Genomic DNA, 21,849 nt, shown 5'->3' with positions numbered 1-21,849 from the left:
ATTTCTTTCTGGGATCGGACCCTTTTTTTCAATTTTCATCTAAAATGACATACCCAAATCTAACTGCCTGTAGTTCAGGACCTGAAGCAAGGATATGCATACCATTTGAAAGGAAACACTTTGAAGTTTAAGGAAATGCGAAATTAATGTTGGAGAATATAACACATTAGATCTGGTAAAAGATAATAAAAAATAAAAAAACATTTTCTATTTTTCCCCCATCATCATTGAAATACAAGAGAAAGGCCATTATATCACTTAGGGGTCGAGGCGCAATTTAGACTTTGGGCACTAGATGGCAGCAGTGTATATGCAAAGATGTAGACTGATCCAATGAACCATTGCATTACTGTTCAAAATGTATCAAGTGTGCCCAAATGTGCCGAATTGGTCAATTGATGCATTTGCAAGTACATATAAAATAGAGAACTTACAAAAATGATATGGTAATAAAAATGGTACGTTTTTACACACTCCCGGGAATGTCATAAATTATGGATAATTAGCTTCCCTACAGAAAAGACACTAACCTTCACACATCTAAACACTAACCTTCACACATCTAACCTTCACACAGCAGGGGTTCAAACTGTAGAACCCAGTTCCTACATTTGAATAGAACAATTGATTTTATCAAACAAAACTATGCTACATTTTATCTATGGGACCCTCAAGTTGACAAATCAGAGCAAGATTAATAAATGTAAGTACATTATTTACCTTCAGAGGTGAATGTATCAAACCAGTTGTTGTGATAAAAGTGTTTTGTTGTTGTGCACTCCACACAAACAATAGCATGGTATTCTTTCACTGTAATAGCTACTGTAAATTGGAGAGTGCAGTTAGACTAACAAGAATTTAGGCGTTCTACCCATATAAGACATGTCTATGTCCTGGGAAATGTTCTTGTTACTTACAACGCCATGCTAATCACATTAGCGCACGTTAGCTCAACCGTCCCGCAGGGGGGACACGGATCCCGTAGAGGTTTTAATGCGTTTGAGCCAATCCATTGTGTTGTGACAAGGTAGGGTTGGTATACAGAAGATAGCCCTCTTTGGTAAAAGGCCAAGTCGATATTATGTCAAGTACAGCTCAAATAAGCAAAGAGAAACTTTAAGACACAAGACATTACTTTAAGACATGAAGGTCAGTCAGTACAGAAGATTTCAAGAAATGTGAAAGTGCGGTCACTATGATGAAACTGGCACTCATGAGGACCGCCACAGGAAGGGAAGACCCAGAGTTACCTCTGCTGCAGAGGATAAGTTCATGAGAGTTACCAGCCTCAGAAATTGCAGCCCAAATGAATGCTTCACAGAGTTCAAGTAACAGACACATCTCAACATCAACTGTTCAGAGGAGTCTGCATGAATCAGGCCTTCATGGTTGAATTGCTGCAAAGAAACCACTACTAAAGGACACCAATAAGAAGAAGAGACTTGCTTGGGCCAATACCTGAACATCAGACTGATGAAAATCTATCCTTTTGGTCAGAGTTTTGGTTACAACATAACTTTTGTTACGTGTCTTTGAGAGACGCAGAGTAGGTGAACGGATTATCTCCGCGTGTGTGGTTCCCACCGTGAAGCACGGAGGAGGCGGTGTGATGGTGATTTGGTGGTGAGACTGTCAGTGATTTATTTAGAATTCAAGGCACACTTAACCAGCATGGCCACCACAGCATTCTGCAGCGATACGCCATCCCATGTGGTTTGCGCTTAGTGGGACTATCATTTGTTTTTCAACAGGACAATGACCCAACACACCTCCAGGCTGTGTATGACCATGAAGGAGAGTGATGGAGCATTGCCTCAGATGACCTGGCCTCCACAATCACCCTACCTCAACCCAATTGAGATGGTTTGGGATGAGTTGGACCGCAGAGTGAAGGAAAAACAGCCAACAAGTGCTCAACATATGTGGGAACGCCTTCAAGATTGTTGGAAAAGCATTCCAGGTGAAGCTGGTTGAGAGAATGCCAAGAGTGTGCAAAGCAGTCATCAAGGCAAAGGGTGGCTACTTTGAAGAATATCAAAACTAAAATATATTTTGATTTGTTTACTACACGATTCCATATGTGTTATTTCATAGTTCTGATATCTTCACTATTATTCTACAATGTAGAAAATAGTACAAATAAAGAAAAACCCTGGAAATAGTAGGTGTTTCCAAACTCTTGACTTGTACTGTATGTCCAGCTATCCTTCGGGTCCAGTATACACGGCTGCTCTGCAGGAGCGATGTTGGACACTTTGGTCAGAGGAGACATCTCTGAGACCATTCCCCCTTATGATGGATTCTACTGCATTGGTTTGAACTATATGGGACAAATTATTGTCTACGAGGAATCCCATCAGGATTCCGTCCACATAGATTCCAATGGCCGATATTGGAATCTATGTGGACGAGGAATCCTGACCCTCACCATGGTCAGATTTCTTTCTACGATGCGCACAGCCAACAACACTTTTACACTACCGTCTTCTCCAGAAGAGGGAAAATAGGGTTTCTTTGACATCATAATTTTTTTGTTCTTCACAAAGGTATCTTCAGAAAGTGTTAAACAGGATAGGTCAATGAAAATGGTGGAGCTCATTGGTTGAAGGTTCTTGTTGATTGCATGGAAGTAATTTTGGTTTTACAATGAAAGTTGTCCTACTTCGGTGCGGCAGGGTAGCCTAGTGGTTAGAGCATTTGACTAGTATCCGGAAGGTTGCAAGTACAAATCGCTGAGCTGACACGGTACAAATCTGTCGTTCTGCCCCTAAACAGGCAGTTAACCCACTGTTCCTAGGCCGTCATTGAAAATAAGAATTTGTTCTTAACTGATTTGCCTAGTTAAATAAAGGTACAAAAAACAACAACAAAAAAACAAACTATACTACATATAAGACTGGCTATAAGAGTCAGGCTGGTTCCCAGACTTGCCCTCTACAAGATCATCAGCAGACTCCATCACCATCATCTACCATCCTCTGACCAGCTCTCTCCACTCAAGCCATGAACTGACCCTCTTCATCTTCAGAGGATACAGCTTTCAAGGAATTGGCCTCTATTGGTTGACCTGTCATGATGCTGTATATTGCTTGTTTGATTTTTGCTCTGAGTCTCTATGAAAAACGCTATAGAAATGCAATTTATTATTATTATTATTATTCATATTAAATGTGGGTCTTTCTAAAAGTTAGGGTGCCAGTGATGATATTGGAGGCCATCTAAACTTTGCCAGGCAATAAATATGGATATAACATTTTATGCAATCACATCTTAGATAGAGATCAGGAACAAGCTAATTTTCTGATTGAGATTCAATCTACTTGGCGTTTTACAGCGGCTACAGGACCAGTTTTATTACTGTGGTTTAAAATATACCACAACTTTAGAAAAGAGCTAGCTATGGCTACAGGAGAGAAAATGGTAAAGAGGGAGCAGGAGTTGACTTACAATCCACATCACACAATTTTGTATCTTTGTATAGTTTCCAGATCTAGGGCCTAATGTATTTTCAATAGATCTGATATGGAGTCTAGCCTGATGATATTGGGGAATATGTCTAATAAATAGCCTACCTGGAATGATTAATGCACCTCTGCACTACAATGTATGTAAAGCAACTACTGCAGCCTAGTACATGGTCAAATGTTTTCATGAAGGCCTAGGTTGTTGTGGACACCCCACAAATAGGTCCAATTCACGAGATAATATTCAGACTTTACAATTATGATACTATATCAGAGATGGTTGATGACTATTACCTACCAGATGCAAATGTTTGGTTCTAGATGCTCGGACGTCACATTACTGTAGTTTTGTTAAGCCAATATCGATCTAGTGGTTCACAGTGCCCTCATCTGTCCAGAGCTTCCACTGCATCTTCACACAAAGGATACACCCCCGTGTCATGCTGTAACCCTGGCTGTTTTGTGTGTAGACCCCATGAAGAGTAGCTGCTGCTTTAGCAACAGCTAACGGGGATTCTGATAAAATAGTAATACTAGAGGAAGAGGAGAAGCTAGAAGGCTTATTCCGCACCAAAACTGTCCCTAGAAGTGAGGAATTTCCGTATGGAGCTCAATGATTGCTGAATTTGGTCAACACTTATTTTATTGCTAATTTGCTACGTGCGACTTATTTGGTCGAATAGAAGTGTTAAAATAATTTGGGTGTTACGAGTGTACTTATAAGTGCACGGCAACTATCTGCCCGCTCATTTGCTAGAATGTTCCCATCTGGGTTGGCGCCCCCCCCTGGGTTGTGCCGTGGCGGAGATCTTTGTGGGCTATACTCGGCCTTGTCTCAGGATGGTAAGTTGGTGGTTGAAGATATCCCTCTAGTGGTGTGGGGGCTGTGCTTTGGCAAAGTGGGTGGGGTTATATCCTTCCTGTTTGGCCCTGTCCGGGGGTGTCCTCGGATGGGGCCACAGTGTCTCCTGACCCCTCCTGTCTCAGCCTCCAGTATTTATGCTGCAGTAGTTTATGTGTCGGGGGGCTAGGGTCAGTTTGTTATATCTGGAGTACTTCTCCTGTCCTATCCGGTGTCCTGTGTGAATTTAAGTATGCTCTCTCTAATTCTCTCTTCTTTCGTTCTCTCTCTCTCGAAGGACCATGCCTCAGGACTACCTGACATGATGACTCCTTGCTGTCCCTAGTCCACCTGGCCGTGCTGCTGCTCCAATTTCAACTGTTCTGCCTGTGATTATTATTATTTGACCAAGCTGGTCATTTATGAACATTTGAACATCTTGCCCATGTTCTGTTATAATCTCCACCCGGCACAGCCAGAAGAGGACTGGCCCCCCCACATAGCCTGGTTCCTCTCTAGGTTTCGGCCTTTCTAGGGAGTTTTTCCTAGCCACCGTGCTTCTACACCTGCATTGCTTGTTGTTTGGGGTTTTAGGCTGGGTTTCTTTACAGCACTTTGAGATATCAGCTGATGTACGAAGGGCTATATAAATAAATTTGGTCGCGCCTCCACCGCCTGCCTTCCGACTTTGTGGACAACATCTCCCATTGTTAGGTCGGAGACACGAGCATCTCGTCATTATATCGACAATCTAATGCTAAAGCTTGAACAAGGACGTGCCGAACCCCCCGAAAACAAACACAGTAAAACTGAAGTCAGAGATTACCAAATTCCCAGTTGTTTAAAGCCGCATTAGTTTTAGCCAACCTGTGTGTACTCTGGTTTAACCATGTGATGAATAGATTCCACGATTCGGATTTGAGCGAGTTCCCGACACTTAACGCGTTCAAACAACTCGGGATTCTTAGACCTCCAACTTTAGTGCGTTCAAGACAACTGGAAACTCGGGAGTGAAACGAGCTCCGCCTGGGAAAGATCGTTCTGAACGGTCATCCAACTCGGAATTTCAGGTCAGAAACTCGGGCATACTGAAGATCACGGAAGTCATGATTTGACCTCGTTTAAAATCGAGTTCCTAGTTGTCATGAAAGCACCAACTGTGTCACCCCTTTGCCTGCTGAAATCTAGTACCTACTAGCACTTGAACGCTGAAGCACTGGCATTGTTTGTCCCACTCCGCTCGTCGTAGCTTAATACTCTGTCGCTCATTTTGCTCCACGTCGACTGCACATGCGCACTACACTGGTCACCTGCAAGAAGAGACGAGTGACCAGGAATAATACTAAATACAGGAATTACATTACAATAAAATACATTTCACTTGGAAGTAACAACATCTGGATGAAAATATGTTCAAGAAACTAAAGCAGCAAAAGATAAATGAGGAGCAATTGCCGCAACGGAATGCGCAGTCACCGCAACAGGCCCAGGTTGGTTTACGAGTTGTCAAACTCAGCTGTTCGAACTAACATGTCATGGTAGCTAGGGCAGAAAGGAGTATTTTGATTTGCCTAGCTAGCTAGATAACTATCGCGCTAGGCTAGTTGGTTTGCTACCTTAACGTTTTCGCTAAAACACAACAACCATAGCCAAATTCAAATGTCTATATTCCCACTATTCTGCAAAACGACTAATTTGCTAGCTGCTCAGAACCGAAAGTGTGGCGATAACATAAAATCACGCCAATTCGATACAGTTACGACCAGAAGTGACCCCTTTCGTTGCAGGTTAGAAGAATGCCTAAGTATCCTAATCTGCTGCATAATACCGCGTTAAAAACAACTGGGTACTCGGAAATGTCAGACTTCAGTCTGTTCAAGTCAACTGGGAACATGGACAAAAACGAGCTCGGACTGGGAAAAATCGTTTGAATGGTCCTCCAACTTGGAATTCCAACTCTGGCATCTTTCTAGAGTTCTGACCTGAAAATTGCTGACGTTATGATTTTCCGAGTTCCCAGTTGCCTTGAAAGCATCATATGTTCTTTTAACCACTAAAGTATAATAAGAACTCCTAACCTGCTACAAAACAGGTTCTCATTTGGAGAGTGATGTCCTGTGTAGGTGTTTGAGCAACACTTGGCTGTGACATGAGCAGAGAGGAATGGAAAGGTAGCTAGGGGGGTTAGGAGTTGAGGATGGGATGAAGTGGAGTGGTAAAAGGTGGAGGTAGAGTAGTGAGAGTAAAGGTTAAGAAGAAGATGAAGCCTGAGGAGCCTTTGCAGGTCTTCTCGGGGGAGAGTAGTGATGAGCGAGGTTTGGTTTTCAGTGTTGTACTGAGAAGTGGAGTTCAAGGTTTTGGTGAAATTGAATGATGAGGGTAGAGTCATGGCGGTCTGATCACGTTGGCTTGCTTCTGAAGCTAAACAGGGTTGGTCCTGTTCAGTCCCTGGATGGGAGACCAGATGCTGCTGGAAGTGGTGTTGGAGGGCCAGTAGGAGACACTCTTTCCTCTGGTCTAAAAAAAATATCCCAATGCCCCAGGGCAGTGATCGGGGACACTGCCCTGTGTAGGGTGCCGTCTTTCGGATGGGTCGTTAAACGGGTGTCCTGACTCTCTGAGGTCATTAAAGATCCCATGGTACTTATCGTAAGAGTAGGGGTGTTAACCCTGGTGTCCTGGCTAAATTCCCAATCTGGCCCTCAAACCATCACGGTCACCTAATAATCCCCAGTTTACGATTGGCTCATTCATCCCCCTCCACCCCCTGTAACTATTCCCCAGGTTGTTGCTGTAAATGAGAATGTGTTCTCAGTCAACCTACCCTGTAAAATAATGGTAACATTTTTTTTTTAAAGGACAGGTGTCTGCTAAAGTTCTTTGTGATGGAAGTTTGGTGGTGTGTATCAAAGTTTAACAGTATGGGAAGGCGCTCAAATTCAAGCAGGTATGTAAACGTGCGGTGGATAGTAGCATGCCGGATCAAACTGGACGGCAGTGGGTGAAGGGAGTTATTACTGAATTTGTTAACGTGAAATATATAAAGGACCACTTGAAGGGAGGCTCTCTTAACATCTTACGGCTGAAATTCCGTTAACGGGATCGATTTGACAACAGCCAGTGAAAGTGCAGGGCGCCAAATTCAAACAACAGAAATCTCATAATTAAAATTCTTCAAACATACAAGTATTATACACCATTTTAAAGATAAACTTGTTGTTAATCCCGCCACAGTGTCCGATTTCAAAAAGGCTTTACGACGAAAGCATACCATGCGATTATGGTAGGTCAGCACAGCCATTTTTCCAGCCAAAGAGAGGAGTCACAAAAAGCAGAAATAGAAAAATTAATCACTAACCTTTGATGATCTTCATCAGATGACACTCATAGGACTTCATGTTACACAATACATGTATGTTTTGTTCGATAAAGTTCATATTTATATCCAAAAATCTCTGTTTACATTGACGTGTTATGTTCAGTAATGTTTTGCTTCCAAAACATCCGGTGATTTTGCAGAGAGCCACGTCAATTTACAGAAATACTCATAAATGTTCATGAAAATACAAGCATTATACATGGAATTAAAGCTATACTTCTCCTTAATGCAACCGCTGTGTCAGATTTCAAAAAAGCTTTACGGAGAAAGCACACCATGCAATAATCTGAGTACAGCGCTCACAGACCAAAACAAGCCATACAGATACCCACCATGTTGTGGAGTCAACAGAAGTCATAAATAGCATTATAAATATTCACTTACCTTTGATCTTCATCGGAATGCACACCCAGGAATCCCAGTTCCACAATACATTTTTGTTTTGTTCGATAAAGTCCATCATTTATGTCCAAATACCTCCTTTTTGTTTGCGTGTTTAGTTCACAAATCCAAATTCACAAGGGGCAGGCACTTAGTTTAGTTTTTGCCTGCCATATGAGTTCTGTTATACTCACAGACATCATTCAAACAGTTTTAGAAACGTCAGAGTGTTTTCTATCAAAATCTACTAATAATATGCATATCTTAGCTTCTGGGCCTGAGTAGCAGCTAGAGGTCGACCGATTATGATTTTTCAATACCGATACCGATTTATTGGAGGACAGAAAAAGCCGCTGCCGATTAATCGGCCGATTTATATAAAAAAAATATTTAAAAAGTATATATATATTCACACACACACACACACATTTTTGTAATAATGTCAATTGCAACAATACTGAATGAACAATGAACACTTTTATTTTAACTTAATAATACATATGGGCTTTTGGATAAGTGTTCTTAAGGTGATTCCATAGGTTGGTGGTATTTTTTGATTTAGCCATTGCTGACCCCATGCTTACATCTTTATCGCAAATAAGACACCTTTCCCTGGTGCCAATTTCATGTAATAGTCCCACACTGGTGCTCTGCTTTTCTCTGCCATCTGTAAAACACACACACAGCTCTAAAGTGACAATGATACCGAAGAGTCTGCTTAGGAGACAAATACTCTTAACTGTTTGAATAAAAATAGAGTTTAAGTTACCTGTGATGAATGTCATTTCTATATGCAGGAAATCCTATTATAATAATGGACATGGTAAGAATTGACTACCAAAGTGCAAGTCATAATTCCTATGACACCTTCTAGCAAAATCTGAAAAGCGGGTCCTTCATTTATTTATTCCATAGGATATTTTTAGATTCACTTAAAATAAGGTCTGTGTTTCGTGTAGGCTTACACCACCTTGCCAATTTTATAACTGTGTAGATATCCATAGGACAAGGTAACTCTGATCAATTTTGGCTAAATATAAGCGAATATCATTTTTTTTGTAGAATGGATTTATGAAAATATGTTGACAAACGTTACCTTATCCTAGTGAGATTTACACGGGTCTCAAAACGCTGAGGTGGTTTAAGCCTGCACCCTAACCTGTACGAAATACAGACCTTATTTGAAGTAGATCAACACATTCTCTATGGAAGACATGAACGGTAAAATAACGAAGGAACCTCTTTCAAGTTCAGCCGCAAGTTATTACAGGAATTATAACGCGTCAACTATTTCTCTCTAAACCATATACCTTTGACTATTATGAGCCTGCTGCTGCCTACCACCCCTCAGTCAGACTGCTCTATCAAATATCAAATCATAGACTTAACTATAATAAACACACAGAAATACGAGCCTTAGGTCAAATCCGGAAACTATCACCTCGAAAACAAAACGTTTATTCCGTTCCGTATTTTATCTAACGGATAGCATCCGTGAGTCTAAATATTCCTGTTACATTGCACAACCTTCAATGTTATGTCATAATTACGTAAAATTCTGGCAAATTAGTTCGCAAAGAGCCAGGCGGCCCAAACTGTTGCATATACCCTGACTCTGCGTGCAATGAACGCAAGAGAAGTGACACAATTTCACCTGGTTAATATTGCCTGCTAACCTGGATTTCTTTTAGCTAAATATGCAACAGTTAACTGTAAGGTCGCAAGATTGGATCCCCCGAGCTGACAAGTTAAAAATCTGTCGTTCTGCCTCGTTCCTAGGCCGTCATTGAAAATAATGTGTTCTTAACTGACTTACCTAGTTAAATAAAGGCAAAATCGGCGCCCAAAACTACCGATTTCCGATTGTTATGAAAACTTGAAATCGGCCCTAATTAATCAGCCATTCCGATTAATCGGTCAACCTCTAATCCAAGAAGTTAATGAGGGAAAGCGCCTTCAGATGACACGAGATGGGAAGAAGGTGGATAGCCTGTCAGTGCTACTAAACTTTAAGGATCAGGTACTGCCAGAAAAACGTAGGATTAGTTATGAGTTATCATGTGCGAGCTTATGTTCCGAAACCATTGTGTTACAATAACTGTCAAAGGTTTGGGCATATGGCGACAGTGTGTATAGGAAAAATGAGATGAGAAGCAGTGAAGGTAGTTCACACAGAAACAAGCGGGGAACCTAAAAGAACAGGTATTCCAGGGCAGGTCGGGTGGCAGGTTGGGTGTGATGTATTGAGCAGAATGGGGGAGAACACAAGACTGGTAGGAGACATGAGGAAGGTTGTTACATTTGTGACAGCAGCAATCAATTGCACATAAAAATTACAATCTAAGACTAAGAAGATACCGATCATAGTGGAGCAGGCAGTGAAGTATCCTGGGATCACAGGACTGACATGGGAAAATGTACAGGATGACCTCAATAAGATTGAGAATCATTCTAGCCAGGAATCATTGATTGGTTAGTTGTCATTATGATGTTAATCCTTCAATGGAATGCCAGAAGTTTGATGGTTAATGGGCAGGAGTTCAAACAACAGTTTCTTGACGAGTTACCAGCCAAACCTGATGTGATATGTCCCCAAGGAGACATAGCTGAAAGCTACTCGAGATTTTTTTAATACAAGGTTATGTTGCAGTCTGTAGAGATAGGGGAGTAGGGGTGTGTGCTACCTTTATAAAGTGGGGGATCCCATATAGGCATATGGGAGAGGGAGTTGAACAGGAGTATGTAGTGGTTGGGAGGGGGGAATATGCTCATAGTGTAATTTTACAAACCCTGTAAGAGAGTTGTTGGCCCTTGGGAATGTAGAAAGTCAAGATAGGAGATGGGTAATGTGGTGTGGGGATTTTAATGCTCATAGTACGCTCTGGGGAAGGGTACGGATAGATGTAGATGGACAAGTGTTGGAGGAACCACTTGATGAGAAAGGGCTTGAGTCTTAATAACGGCCGGGGAACCAGGATTGACCCAGTAACTGGAAATGAATCTGCTCTGGATCTTACTCTGATCTCAAGTTCAATGGCAGGTAGATGTAGTTCGGAGGTTTTGGAGGAATCTACAGGGGGTAGTGATCATCTCTGTAGTGAAGCCTCTAGCACTGAGATGCAGTGCCTTAGTCCGCTGCATCACTCAGGAGCACAAATGGATTGGATTGTGGAGATGGATATTTGGGAAAGCAGAGTGGGGTCAGTTTCAGGACTTGAGTGAACAGGAGCTGTCTCAGGTTGATCTCAATTCAGGTATAGAAACAGTGAATGATAGAGTAAGAGGTGCTATAGTAGGGGCTGCAAGCCAAGTGATTCCTATGGGAACAGTAGGGCGAAAGAGTAACTCAGTTCCCTGGCGGACTGAGGAGTGTAGAGGAGCTGTGAAAGGTAGGAAGCAGGCTTTCAGAATGTTGAAAAGGTCCCATAATTTCCAGCACCGGATTCAGTATAAACAAGCACAAGCAGTAGTAAGGAGGATCATTAGGACAGCTAAGAGGTAGGACCACTCCTGTAGGAGAGGTTTAGGGGGTGATTTAGAAGATGAGTAGGGTCAGATGAGATTAGGATCTCCCTGTGCTGAAAAGTAGGGAGATGGTTGCAGTGAGAGATGGGCAGATGGTAGAGATGTTAGCCCAGGCATTTGTGAAGGTGCACAGCTCAAATAATCTGACAGAAGAGGGGCAGCGTGGGAGAGAGAGGGTCAGAGGAGAATATCTGGAGGTCCTGGATCAGAGAGTGATGGTGGAGGATGCATTGAATACCCCTTTTTATGTGGGCTAAGATGAAGAGAACTTTAGCTAAAGCTGGGGTAGCATCTCCTGGGAGGAGGAGATGTTACATCATGATGGTTAGTCTCAGTGACACTGCAATGGCGAAAGTATTGTGCCTTTACAGTAAGGTGAGGCAGGAAGGGAAACTGCCTGGAAGTTGGAAGCAGGCTGTAGTGGCGCCGATATGGAAACTTGGGGAAAAACTCTACTAGTCCTTCAAGCTATAGGCCGATAGCATTCACATCTCATGTATGGAAACATATGGAAAGGATGGTAACAGAAAGGCTGATTTACTTTCGGGAGAGTAGAGGACTAATGTCACCAGACTAAAGTGGGTTCAGAAAAGGCAGGGGAACGATGGATCTTGTACTGTGCCTTGAGTCAGTCATACGGAAGGCACAGGCAAATATGGGGGTGGTAGCTGTTTCCTTTGATGTACAGAAGGCCTGATATGATGTTGAAGGATGTCAGAGGGGTTGGTGGAAAGGTTTTCAACTGGATAAGGGTTTTTCTTTTGGCCGGTCAATAGAAGTGAGGGTGCGGAGCTCTTTGTCAGAAAGCTATGAGGTAGATAATGGTAGCCCCCAGGGAACTGTCATTAGTCCTTTGTTCTCTATTATGATTGACAATGTGTTATCCTAGGTGAGACCTGATATTGGGAGGTCATTGTTTGCGGATGACGGGGCACTGTGGAAGAGGGAGAAATATTACCCATACAGCCAGGAAAGTTCAAGAAGCTATTAGTGAAGTTGATCAGTGGTCCCTCAGGTGGGGCTTTGAATTTTCAGTTGAGAAACCACCGGGGGTTTTTTCTACATGAATGTTGGGGAGGAAATATACTTGAGGCTGTATGGAAGGAATCTGGAGAGAGTGGGAGGGTTTAGGTTGCTGGGGGTCTGGTTTGACACTCAAATGACATGGACAGAGCATATTAATAACAGTAGTTCTCAAAGGAAAGACAATGTTGAATGTGATGCGTTGCCTGTCAGGAATGGAGTGGGGCGGGCAGATAGAATGGTGTTAAATGCTTTATATAGTGCTGTTAATGTCATCACTGGATTATGGAAGTGTAGCATATGGATCAGCAGCTCAGACATCTTTAAAACGTAAAAAAAAGGAAGAAAAAAGAAGCTAGATGTAATCCAGGGCCAAGCCCAAAGAATATGTTGTGGGGCACTCAGGACCTCCCCGGTGGCAGCGATGCAGGTAGAGTTGAGAGAGATGCCGTTAAAGTTAAGACAACTAACCATGACATATTGGGTAAATATACAAGGACATAAGGTTACACATCCTGCAGAGTGGGTGGGGGAGGTGAGGCCAGGCAGGGTACTTATCTGCTCTGATTCCTGATGAGCTTAAAATCATTTGTGTCTCAGAGCAGACAGATGTATTGTATGAGGTTTTGCAGTGCTTGTATAGGGTAAAACAGATGGGGATATTTGTGATGTTCCTCTGGGTACTAGCTCATGTGGGAGTATAATTATTATTTCTTATTTTGTTGATATATATATGTTTTTTAAACATAACCTTTGTTTAACTAGGCAATTCAGTTAAGAACAAATTAGTATTTTTAATATTGCCAAGCAGGTTCTTAAACATCCTAATGTTGAGATGGAATTGTCAGTCAGTAAAGCAGAAGCCAAGGGGTTGGTTAAAAACAAATGGCAAGAGTTGTGGAAAAGTGAGGGAAAGGAAGACACATGTCTAAGGTTCAGGAAAAGGTGGGGGCAGGGAGGTCCTCAGGCTGAGCGACAAGTGAGGATAGTGTAATCGCAAGGCTTCGACTGGGACACACAAGGCTCAATAGTACATTGACATTGGTGGGGACATATCCAACTGGAAGTTGTGATCATTGTCAGGAGGAGATGGAGACAGTGGAACACGTTCTATTTCAATGCCAGAAATATGGGAGGAAAAGTGAGCGATTGTTATTATATTATTATAAACAAGACCAGCGTTTGTGTAAGTTTATCGATAGCCTAGCATAGCATTATGTCCAGCTAGCAGCAGGAAGCTTGGTCACAAATCAGAAAAGCAATTAAATTAACCGTTTACCTTTGAGCTTCGGATGTTTTCACTCACGAGACTCCCAGTTAGACAGCAAATGTTCCATTTGTTCCATAAAGATTATTTTTATACCCAAAATACCTCTGTTTGTTGGTCATGTTATGTTCAGAAATCCACCGGAAATAGCGGTCACGACAACGGCGAAAAAAATTCCAAATTATATCCATAATATCGACAGAAACATGGCAAACGTTTTTATAATCATCTCAAGGTGTTTTTCAAATATCTATTCGATAATATATCAACCGGGACAATTGGCTTTTCAGTAGGAGCGAGAGGAAAAATGACTACCTCTGTCTTTTACGCAAGAATCACTCTGAGAGCCCTCAGCTGGCTACTTACTCAATGTAGTCGTTTACACTCATTCTTCAATATAAAGGCGTGAAACTACGTCAAAATGCTGTAGGCACCTTAGGGAATACGTAGAAAAAGGAATCTGGTTGATATCCCTTTCAATGGCCAATAGGGGTGCATAGGAACACAACGGTTTCAAAATAAGAGGCACTTCCTGATTGGATTTTCCTCAGTGTTTCGCCTGCAATATCAGTTCTGTTATACTCACAGACAATATTTTGACAGTTTTGGAAACTTTAGAGTGTTTTCTATCCTAAGCTGTCAATTATATGCATATTCTAGCATCTGGTCCTGAGAAATAGGTTTACTTTGGGAATGTTATTTTTCCCAAAATAAAAATATTGCCCCCTAGTTTCAAGAGGTTAAAGTTGGTTGCCAACCACTATAAAAAAAATCCACAGAAGAAGAAAGGGCCTCCTGAATGGCGCAGAGGTGTCACTAAAGCAGCGGGTTTGATCCCAGGCTGTGTCGCTGCCGGCCTTGACCAGAAGACCCATGAGGCGGTGCACAATTGGCCCTGCGTCGTCTGGGTTAGGGGAGGGTTTGGCCAGCCGGCTCCTTGTGGCGGGCCGGCGCCTGCAAGCTGACTTAGGTCACCAGTTGGACAGAGTTTCCTCCAACACATTGGTGCGGCTGGCTTCTGGGTTAAGCGAGCAGTGTGTCAAGAAGCAGTGTGTCTTGCCAGGGTCGTGTTTTGGAGGACGCATGGCTCTCGACCCAACTCCGTAGCGGAGTTGCAGCAATGGAACAAGACTGTAACTACCTATTGGGCATCATGAAAATGTAGAGAAATGGGTAAAAGTACAACAAAGAAAGAAAGAAGAATGCTACGAAAAGTCACTTCCGGTCGTAGATGTATTGAAGTGTCGTGTTTTTAGGGAGTCGTGTCTGAGCAGCTTCGAACCAAAGTCTAGCTAGCTAGCTAGGCTAATCTATACTAGTGTCATGTGACTTTAAAAAAAACACTAACAGAACAATAATCATAGTTTTGTCTACATTTAATCAAACAAGTGTAGCTGTCTGTGGAACCATTACATTTGTCCCAGCCAGCCAGATCATCTTTAAATAATTGATTGACTGGACTTGTTAGTAGTACTGTAGCTACAGTTCCTTGTAACTGTCTAGCCAGTCAGCTGGTGGCTTCATTTGGCAGCTCCATGCATGTCACTCCTACTGGATAATCATTTCATTTTAACCCATGATGTCTGTGTATCTCAAGGTATGTTTTTTCCATAGTCTGTGTCAATATAACCTGTCTGTCAAGCTGGCAATGTTTACAGAACATAGTAGCCTATTGTTTAGTAAGGGTAGCTTGGTCTTTTAGTGAGTCAACACTAGAATCTTACCTAAAGATAGCCAAGGAAAAAAACTATATTATCTAGCTTTAACAGATGAATATTTATTGTGTAGAGTGACATCCTTACTCTGTGGACTTGAACATGTTGGACAAATGTGTTGTTTATATCATGATAAATATCAATAATTTTCCCTAAGATGGGCCCTGGAGAGAGACGTAGCAGCCACACACACCCCTCCCTGCACCAAGATACCTCAGCCTCACCTAGTGATAGAGAGGTAAGACATGAGCCTCAATGATGTATGTAATATCATCTGACCTACACTACAGTCTTCTGTTGATGTGCTTTGGCTCTACACTGCAACAGCAACTTGTGCAGGCAGGAGAAATTGGCCTACAGTATGCACACTGCCTTCTTAGAATCACTTTCTTATAAGGATTGCTTGAAATAATGTTATATTAGTCCTAGATCTTACGCTTCGGGCTAGTTTCTCTGAAACATATGAAGCCTAGTCCTGCCTAGACTACAAAACACTTTCTAGAAACTAAGATTAATCTGTGTTCAAGAAACTGTCCCTCATCATTAGACATGGATGATATGTGTATGTCCCAAAGCCCTGTTTACCTTCTCTTCCTCTAACACCTCTTGGATTGATGACTTAGGCCAGGGCTCTTCAACACGGGTCCTGGAGGGCCTAAAAACCTTTTTTCACCCTCTCCTTCGAATCAGGGACTGATTCAGACATCGGACTCCAGGGGCCGCCTCATTTATTAATATTACGTATATGCTATTCTAAAATACTACTTCCGAACAGAATTTAGAATGTTCGTACGAATAGAAAAAGGGTGATTTATCAAATAATCCTATGAGCCTCATACGCACACTGGTAGGAAGTAATTATCATGGAAATTTGAACCAAAAAGAAGAGAGACTGTAGATTCTTCAAACAACAACTTGGAGCAGTTAACAATCACTCAATCGTGCAGAGTTAAGGGCCCAATGAACAGAGTTGGGTTTCAGCTTTTATAGGAAAGTACAACATCTTTGTTTACGTGGTGGTTAGCAGATGTGTGGAAACAGGTGCGGGAACATGGTGTAAAAGATGATTTGCTTGTCTGTGCAGATTAAGATAGTTGACGTTGCCACAGCTCACACCATTGTCTGTTCCTTCCTGCATGTTTCCACACAGCTGAGTTCCTGCAGATATTAAAACATGGGATGTGTCACATGCTGCGGTCGCACCCAAACGGCTCTTAGCTATATACCCATTGTTATGACCAAGACACACAGACACGTTTGTATCAGTAAAAAAACACTAACAAATAACAATAGATCGTTCTCTTAAGTGACATTTTTAATTAGTCATTTTCCCCCACATAATCATTGATAAATACCAATTGTTCTCAGTGCTCGTGCACTGATATATGGTCAAATCCCCCCCTTTAAAGCCTGTGGGGAATATACAATGCGGTGAGGTGATAGTGTCAGAGATGGATTACAACCAAAAGTTGTTATTTGACTCGCTCAGTTGTTGACCAGTACAAACCAAAAGTCAAAGGTTTGGACACACCTACTCTTTCAAGGGTTTTTCTTTATTTTTGCTATTTTCTACATTGTAGAATAATAGTGAAGACATCAAAACTATTAAATAACTAACATATATGGAATCATGTAGTAACCAAAAAAGTGTTAAACAAATCAAAATATATTTAAGATTTTAGATTCTTCAAAGTAGCCGCCCTTTGCCTTGATGACAGCTTTGCACACTCTTGGCATTTTCTCAATCAGCTTCATGAGGAATGCTTTTCCAACAGTCTTGAAGGAGTTCCCACATATGCTGAGCACTTGTTGGCTGCTTTGCCTTCCCTCTGCGTTCCAACTCATCCTAAACCATCTCAATTGGGTTGAGGTCAGGGGATTGTGGAGGCCAGGTCATCTAATGCAGCACTCCATCAAGCTCCTTGGTAAAATAGCCCTTACACAGCCTGAAGGTGTGTTTTGGGTCATTGTCCTGTTGAAAAACAAATAATAGTCCCACTAACCGCAAACCAGATGGGATGGCATATTGTTGCAGAATGCTGGGGAAGCCATGCTGGTTAAGTGTGCCTTGAATTCTAAATAAATCACAGACAGTGTCACCAGCGAAGCAACGTCACACCACCTCCTCTGTGCTTCACGGTGGGAACCACACACGCGGAGATCATCCACTCACCTACATGTACTCTGCATCTCACAAAGACAGCGGTTGGTACATAAATCTTTGATTTGGACTCATCAGACCAAAGGACATATTTCCACCGGTCTAATGTCCATTTCTCGTGTTTATTTGCCCAAGCAAGTCTCTTCTTATTGGTGTCCTTTGGTAGTGGTTTCTTTGCAGCAATTTGACCATGAAGGCCTGATTCACACAGTATCCTCTGAACAGTTGATGTGTCTGTTACTGAACTCTGTGAGGCAGTTATTTGTGCTGCAATTTCTGAGGCTGGTAACTCTAATGAACTTATCTTCTGCAGCAGAGGTAACTCTGGGTCTTCCTTTCCTGTGGTGGTCCTCATGAATGCCAAGAGTGTGCAAAGCTGGCATCAAGGCAAAGGGTGGCTACTTTGAAGAATCTCAAATTTAAAATGCGGCGTTCGTATTTGGGAACCCATTGATGCAAAGAAAATCCTCTTGACTTCAACCTGTTGTGCGATGGTGTATGGAAATTGTATGTTAGTTTGTTTTGCTGCTGATTTGCATTCAAAACATTGTCTCATCGAGGGCTGTGAGATGCAGCTCAACAAGCTCCCGCTAAAAAGTGTCCGTTGCCAAAAACCCGAGGGTGGATAGCACTTGGATGTGCACCGGAATGGCATGCCTTTGCCTTTTTAAAGTAGGTCTTAAATCCTTGCAAAAATCCTATAAGATTGGCTCATCTGATATCATTTCCCAAAATCAATCTGTACTTTTTGCAGAAAAAGTCCCACCTGTCTCTTAAAAACACATTCTCTGCTAAATGCAGCATGTGACAAATCTTCCAACAGAGCAAGATCAACCTAATTCGATTTCCCATTATCAATTTTTTTTTGTTGTATTTGAACAATGGTTTCCCTTTCACACGTGACTCTAATTTAACAAATGACTGTAGTTTATATGGATTATTATCGTGACAAATGCACTGATGTGGTCAGATGATATGCCTGTCAAGATATGTTGCATGAATTCACAATGGAAATACAATGAAACTGAATATTGTTCAGACATTTTCAAGATATATTTTCCCCATTCTACGCTTGACGAGCAGCAGTTCCCTTATTCCACCACTTGGCATGGCTGTGTCTAAATTTACACACACTCTCAAGCAAACGTTCATATTGATAAATCTCACACTTTCCGTGGAAATTATCCCACATATGGTTTATGCACAGATTTGTGCATTTGCATGATTGATAAATAAGGCCCCAGGTGAGTGCAGTTTGCTACCAGAATTGTTTCGGCCCTCCAGGACCTGAGTTCAAGAGCCCTGACTTGGGCCTATGTCTGCAGTGCTTCCAGAGGACTACGCCACCATGCTCTGCTGCATCATAAAACTGCCCTAATGCATATCCAAGGGTTTAAAGTTTCTGTAGCTGTTTAACCAGTATCATCCCTTAAGTCTCTGCCCTGCATCGATTTAAAGCTGATTAAAACAAACCATGACCAACATGGATGGAGGCAATTTAGCCTAATTAGTGGAAATTGCGGACTAAGTAAATTGCGGACCTGCTTAATTTCAATCACTTATTAGACCTGAAAACTAGGTTTTTATCCAATAAATTACCAAATGAATAGGGTTCAGAAATATTTCCACTATTGAAAAGAAGCTAAACCTTTGACTGTCTTCAAGTCCTAGCCAATTGTTTACATTTTTTATTGTTCAGGTCTAGGATAGTACTTCAATTAATTCCATGGGTGAACCACAATGTGTCGGCATGCCAAGTTTTTTTTCTAATGACCTCTGCCTTTGGAATGTAGCCTAAACAAGTGAAGTGACATGAAGTAGCCTAGGCCATTATGCAGCAATTAGGCTACAGTCAATCATCATCTGAAGACTGCTGGTGGAGCTGATCTATTGACACAGACTTTTAACTTTAGTTAAGGTGTAGGTGGATGGATCTCAATGAATGGCAATATATACAACAGCATTTTGATATTAGGACTTTTGACTTATAGTGTTTTGTACAGTAAATCCAATTTGGCATATCCACGTCGTCAGATAAAAAAAATATATATATTTTTTTACCAAAGATCATAGGCTAAACAACTTTATTTTCAACACATCCATTTCAAAATCCGTTGTAAGAAATAAGCTACCTCAGCAAATAATTGATTGATTCCGCATTTTAAATCTCAACTCAAGCCTAAGATATTCACCAACCAAATCCAGCCTGAGGTAGTGAATTGTAGGCTAGACGTTTCAGGTTTCCAGCCCTTTGACAGCACCCGGCTTTATCATCTCCCCTGAAAGACGGCCATCCCCACTATATGGCTTCAGATAGCCTAGAGGCATCTTCTTCCTCCTCATCGTATTCAAATCATCTCTAGCTCACCGTCAGCTCCAGCCTTTACTCCTTTGACTTCACTGTTTCTGTGCCCCACAAAAAGGTAGGCAAATTAGCCTCATAAAAATGTTTAGCTTAATGATGACTTGGACATCCTCGTTTAAAAGATAAGATGTTAACATTTAGGCCTACCTTTCTATCAATCTCATGAAAGGCTATTTCACAATGGAGGACACAGATACTAGGATGTCAAATTCAGTAAATACCACATCGCCCTAATGTTGATTGGGTGTTCTTTCCATCTTTCCTTTCTCTCTCTCTCTTTGACCAGTCTTTCGCTCTCTCTGTTTTTCCTGTGTCTCTTTGTCAGATTCTCTCACTTTCCTTTTCTCTCTCTGACCAGTGTCTCTCCAGAGAATCTGGGCAGAGACTACACTCTCCTCAGCGCTGTTTCACTCACTCTCATGGTGTTGTTGTTTTTCTCATTGCTCTCTGTCCCCCCTCCCTCATCTGTCGTCCCGTTGACACACTGACCTTTGACCTGGGGTCAGGTGCTGGCCGGGATGATAGCCGAACCTGCTTTTCTCTCTGAGTATACTATCTTTGCTCTGGACCAATCAAAGCCACCCCCCAAAGCACCTCAGGCTCAGGTTGCTCAGGTAGCCAGTGCGGTGAGTTCGGTTCGCCCCCCTCACACCCACCCGTGCCTCCTCTCCTCATCCTGCCCCTCTCGTTTTCCTTTCCTCGCTCCTGGGTAGAGGGTAGAGGAGCTGGCCTGCTGTTTAGAACCAGTGAAGACTGCTTGCACCCTGCTCTCTCTGTCTTTTCCTCCTCCTTATCTGTTTTCTTTGATGTTCGTAACTTGAAGGCATCTCACCACCACCTAACCTTGCATCTAATCCCTTGGGAGTGATTGTTGGTTTGTAAATGTGACTGTTGGGATAGAAGCTTGTTGTGCTTTCTTCAGTATGCCGGTTTGTTGTTATCCAATAGTCTCTCTTTCAGTTGTCTCTGAATTGACAGAAAAGGACGTTATCCTGATTCCCCTTTGTCTTTAGTTATCCTTTATAGTTGCTTGCCCCTGAAACCCTACCAACCTCCTGTATAGTTAACTATAGATTTTATTCCCTTCCTCGTTCCCACTTCTCACCCCAAACGTCTTCTGTTTGGAGAGTTTATAGTCATGCGATCCACCTCCGGACCTTCTCTACTTAGCTTGCATAGTTGAAGCTTTTCCTAGAGCCATGAAAGATTTTCCTTTATTTCATTTTATACATATTTACCCTTCTCAATATAATTGATTAGTAGTGGTCAAACAAACATCCGACAATACCCTTCCGATTGGTGTTGAGTGACATATTTATATTAAAAAAGATCGTACACCAAAACAACCACGCTGGTGTTGGGAACTAGAATAATGCAGGGGGAACTAGAATAATGCAGGGGGAACTAGAATAATGCAGGGGGAATTAGAATAATGCAGGGGGAATTAGAATAATGCAGGGGGAATTAGAATAATGCAGGGGGAACTAGAATAATGCAGGGGGAATTAGAATAATGCAGGGGGAACTAGAATAATGCAGGGGGAATTAGAATAATGCAGGGGGAATTAGAATAATGCAGGGGGAATTAGAATAATGCAGGGGGAATTAGAATAATGGAGGGGGAATTAGAATAATGCAGGGGGAACTAGAATAATGCAGGGGGAACTAGAATAATGCAGGGGGAACTAGAATAATGCAGGGGGAACTAGAATAATGCAGGGGGAACTAG

General features: G+C 42.0%; 1 protein-coding gene across 3 annotated transcripts in view; it reads left to right on the top strand.

Moving 5' to 3' along the window:
• The first annotated feature begins 5,573 nt into the window (after window positions 1-5,573).
• golga4 (golgin A4) overlaps window positions 5,574-21,849 on the top strand; it is a 51,940-nt gene continuing 35,664 nt past the window's right edge. The window contains exons 1-3 of one of the 3 annotated variants that reach the window (XM_020460954.2): window positions 5,574-5,795; window positions 15,753-15,833; window positions 20,628-20,747. In XM_020460954.2, coding sequence (XP_020316543.1) covers window positions 5,715-5,795; window positions 15,753-15,833; window positions 20,628-20,747 — 282 coding nt within the window. In that variant the 5' untranslated portion in view covers window positions 5,574-5,714. The remainder of the gene's footprint in view (window positions 5,796-15,752; window positions 15,834-20,627; window positions 20,748-21,849) is intronic. The other 2 variants (XM_020460955.2, XM_020460956.2) reach the window with 2 other exon arrangements.

This window comes from Oncorhynchus kisutch, linkage group LG25 (assembly GCF_002021735.2).
Source record: "Oncorhynchus kisutch isolate 150728-3 linkage group LG25, Okis_V2, whole genome shotgun sequence".
NCBI lineage: Eukaryota > Metazoa > Chordata > Actinopteri > Salmoniformes > Salmonidae > Oncorhynchus > Oncorhynchus kisutch.
Note: the sequence above shows the minus strand (reverse complement) of the source record. Positions and strands in the feature narration are given on the sequence as shown.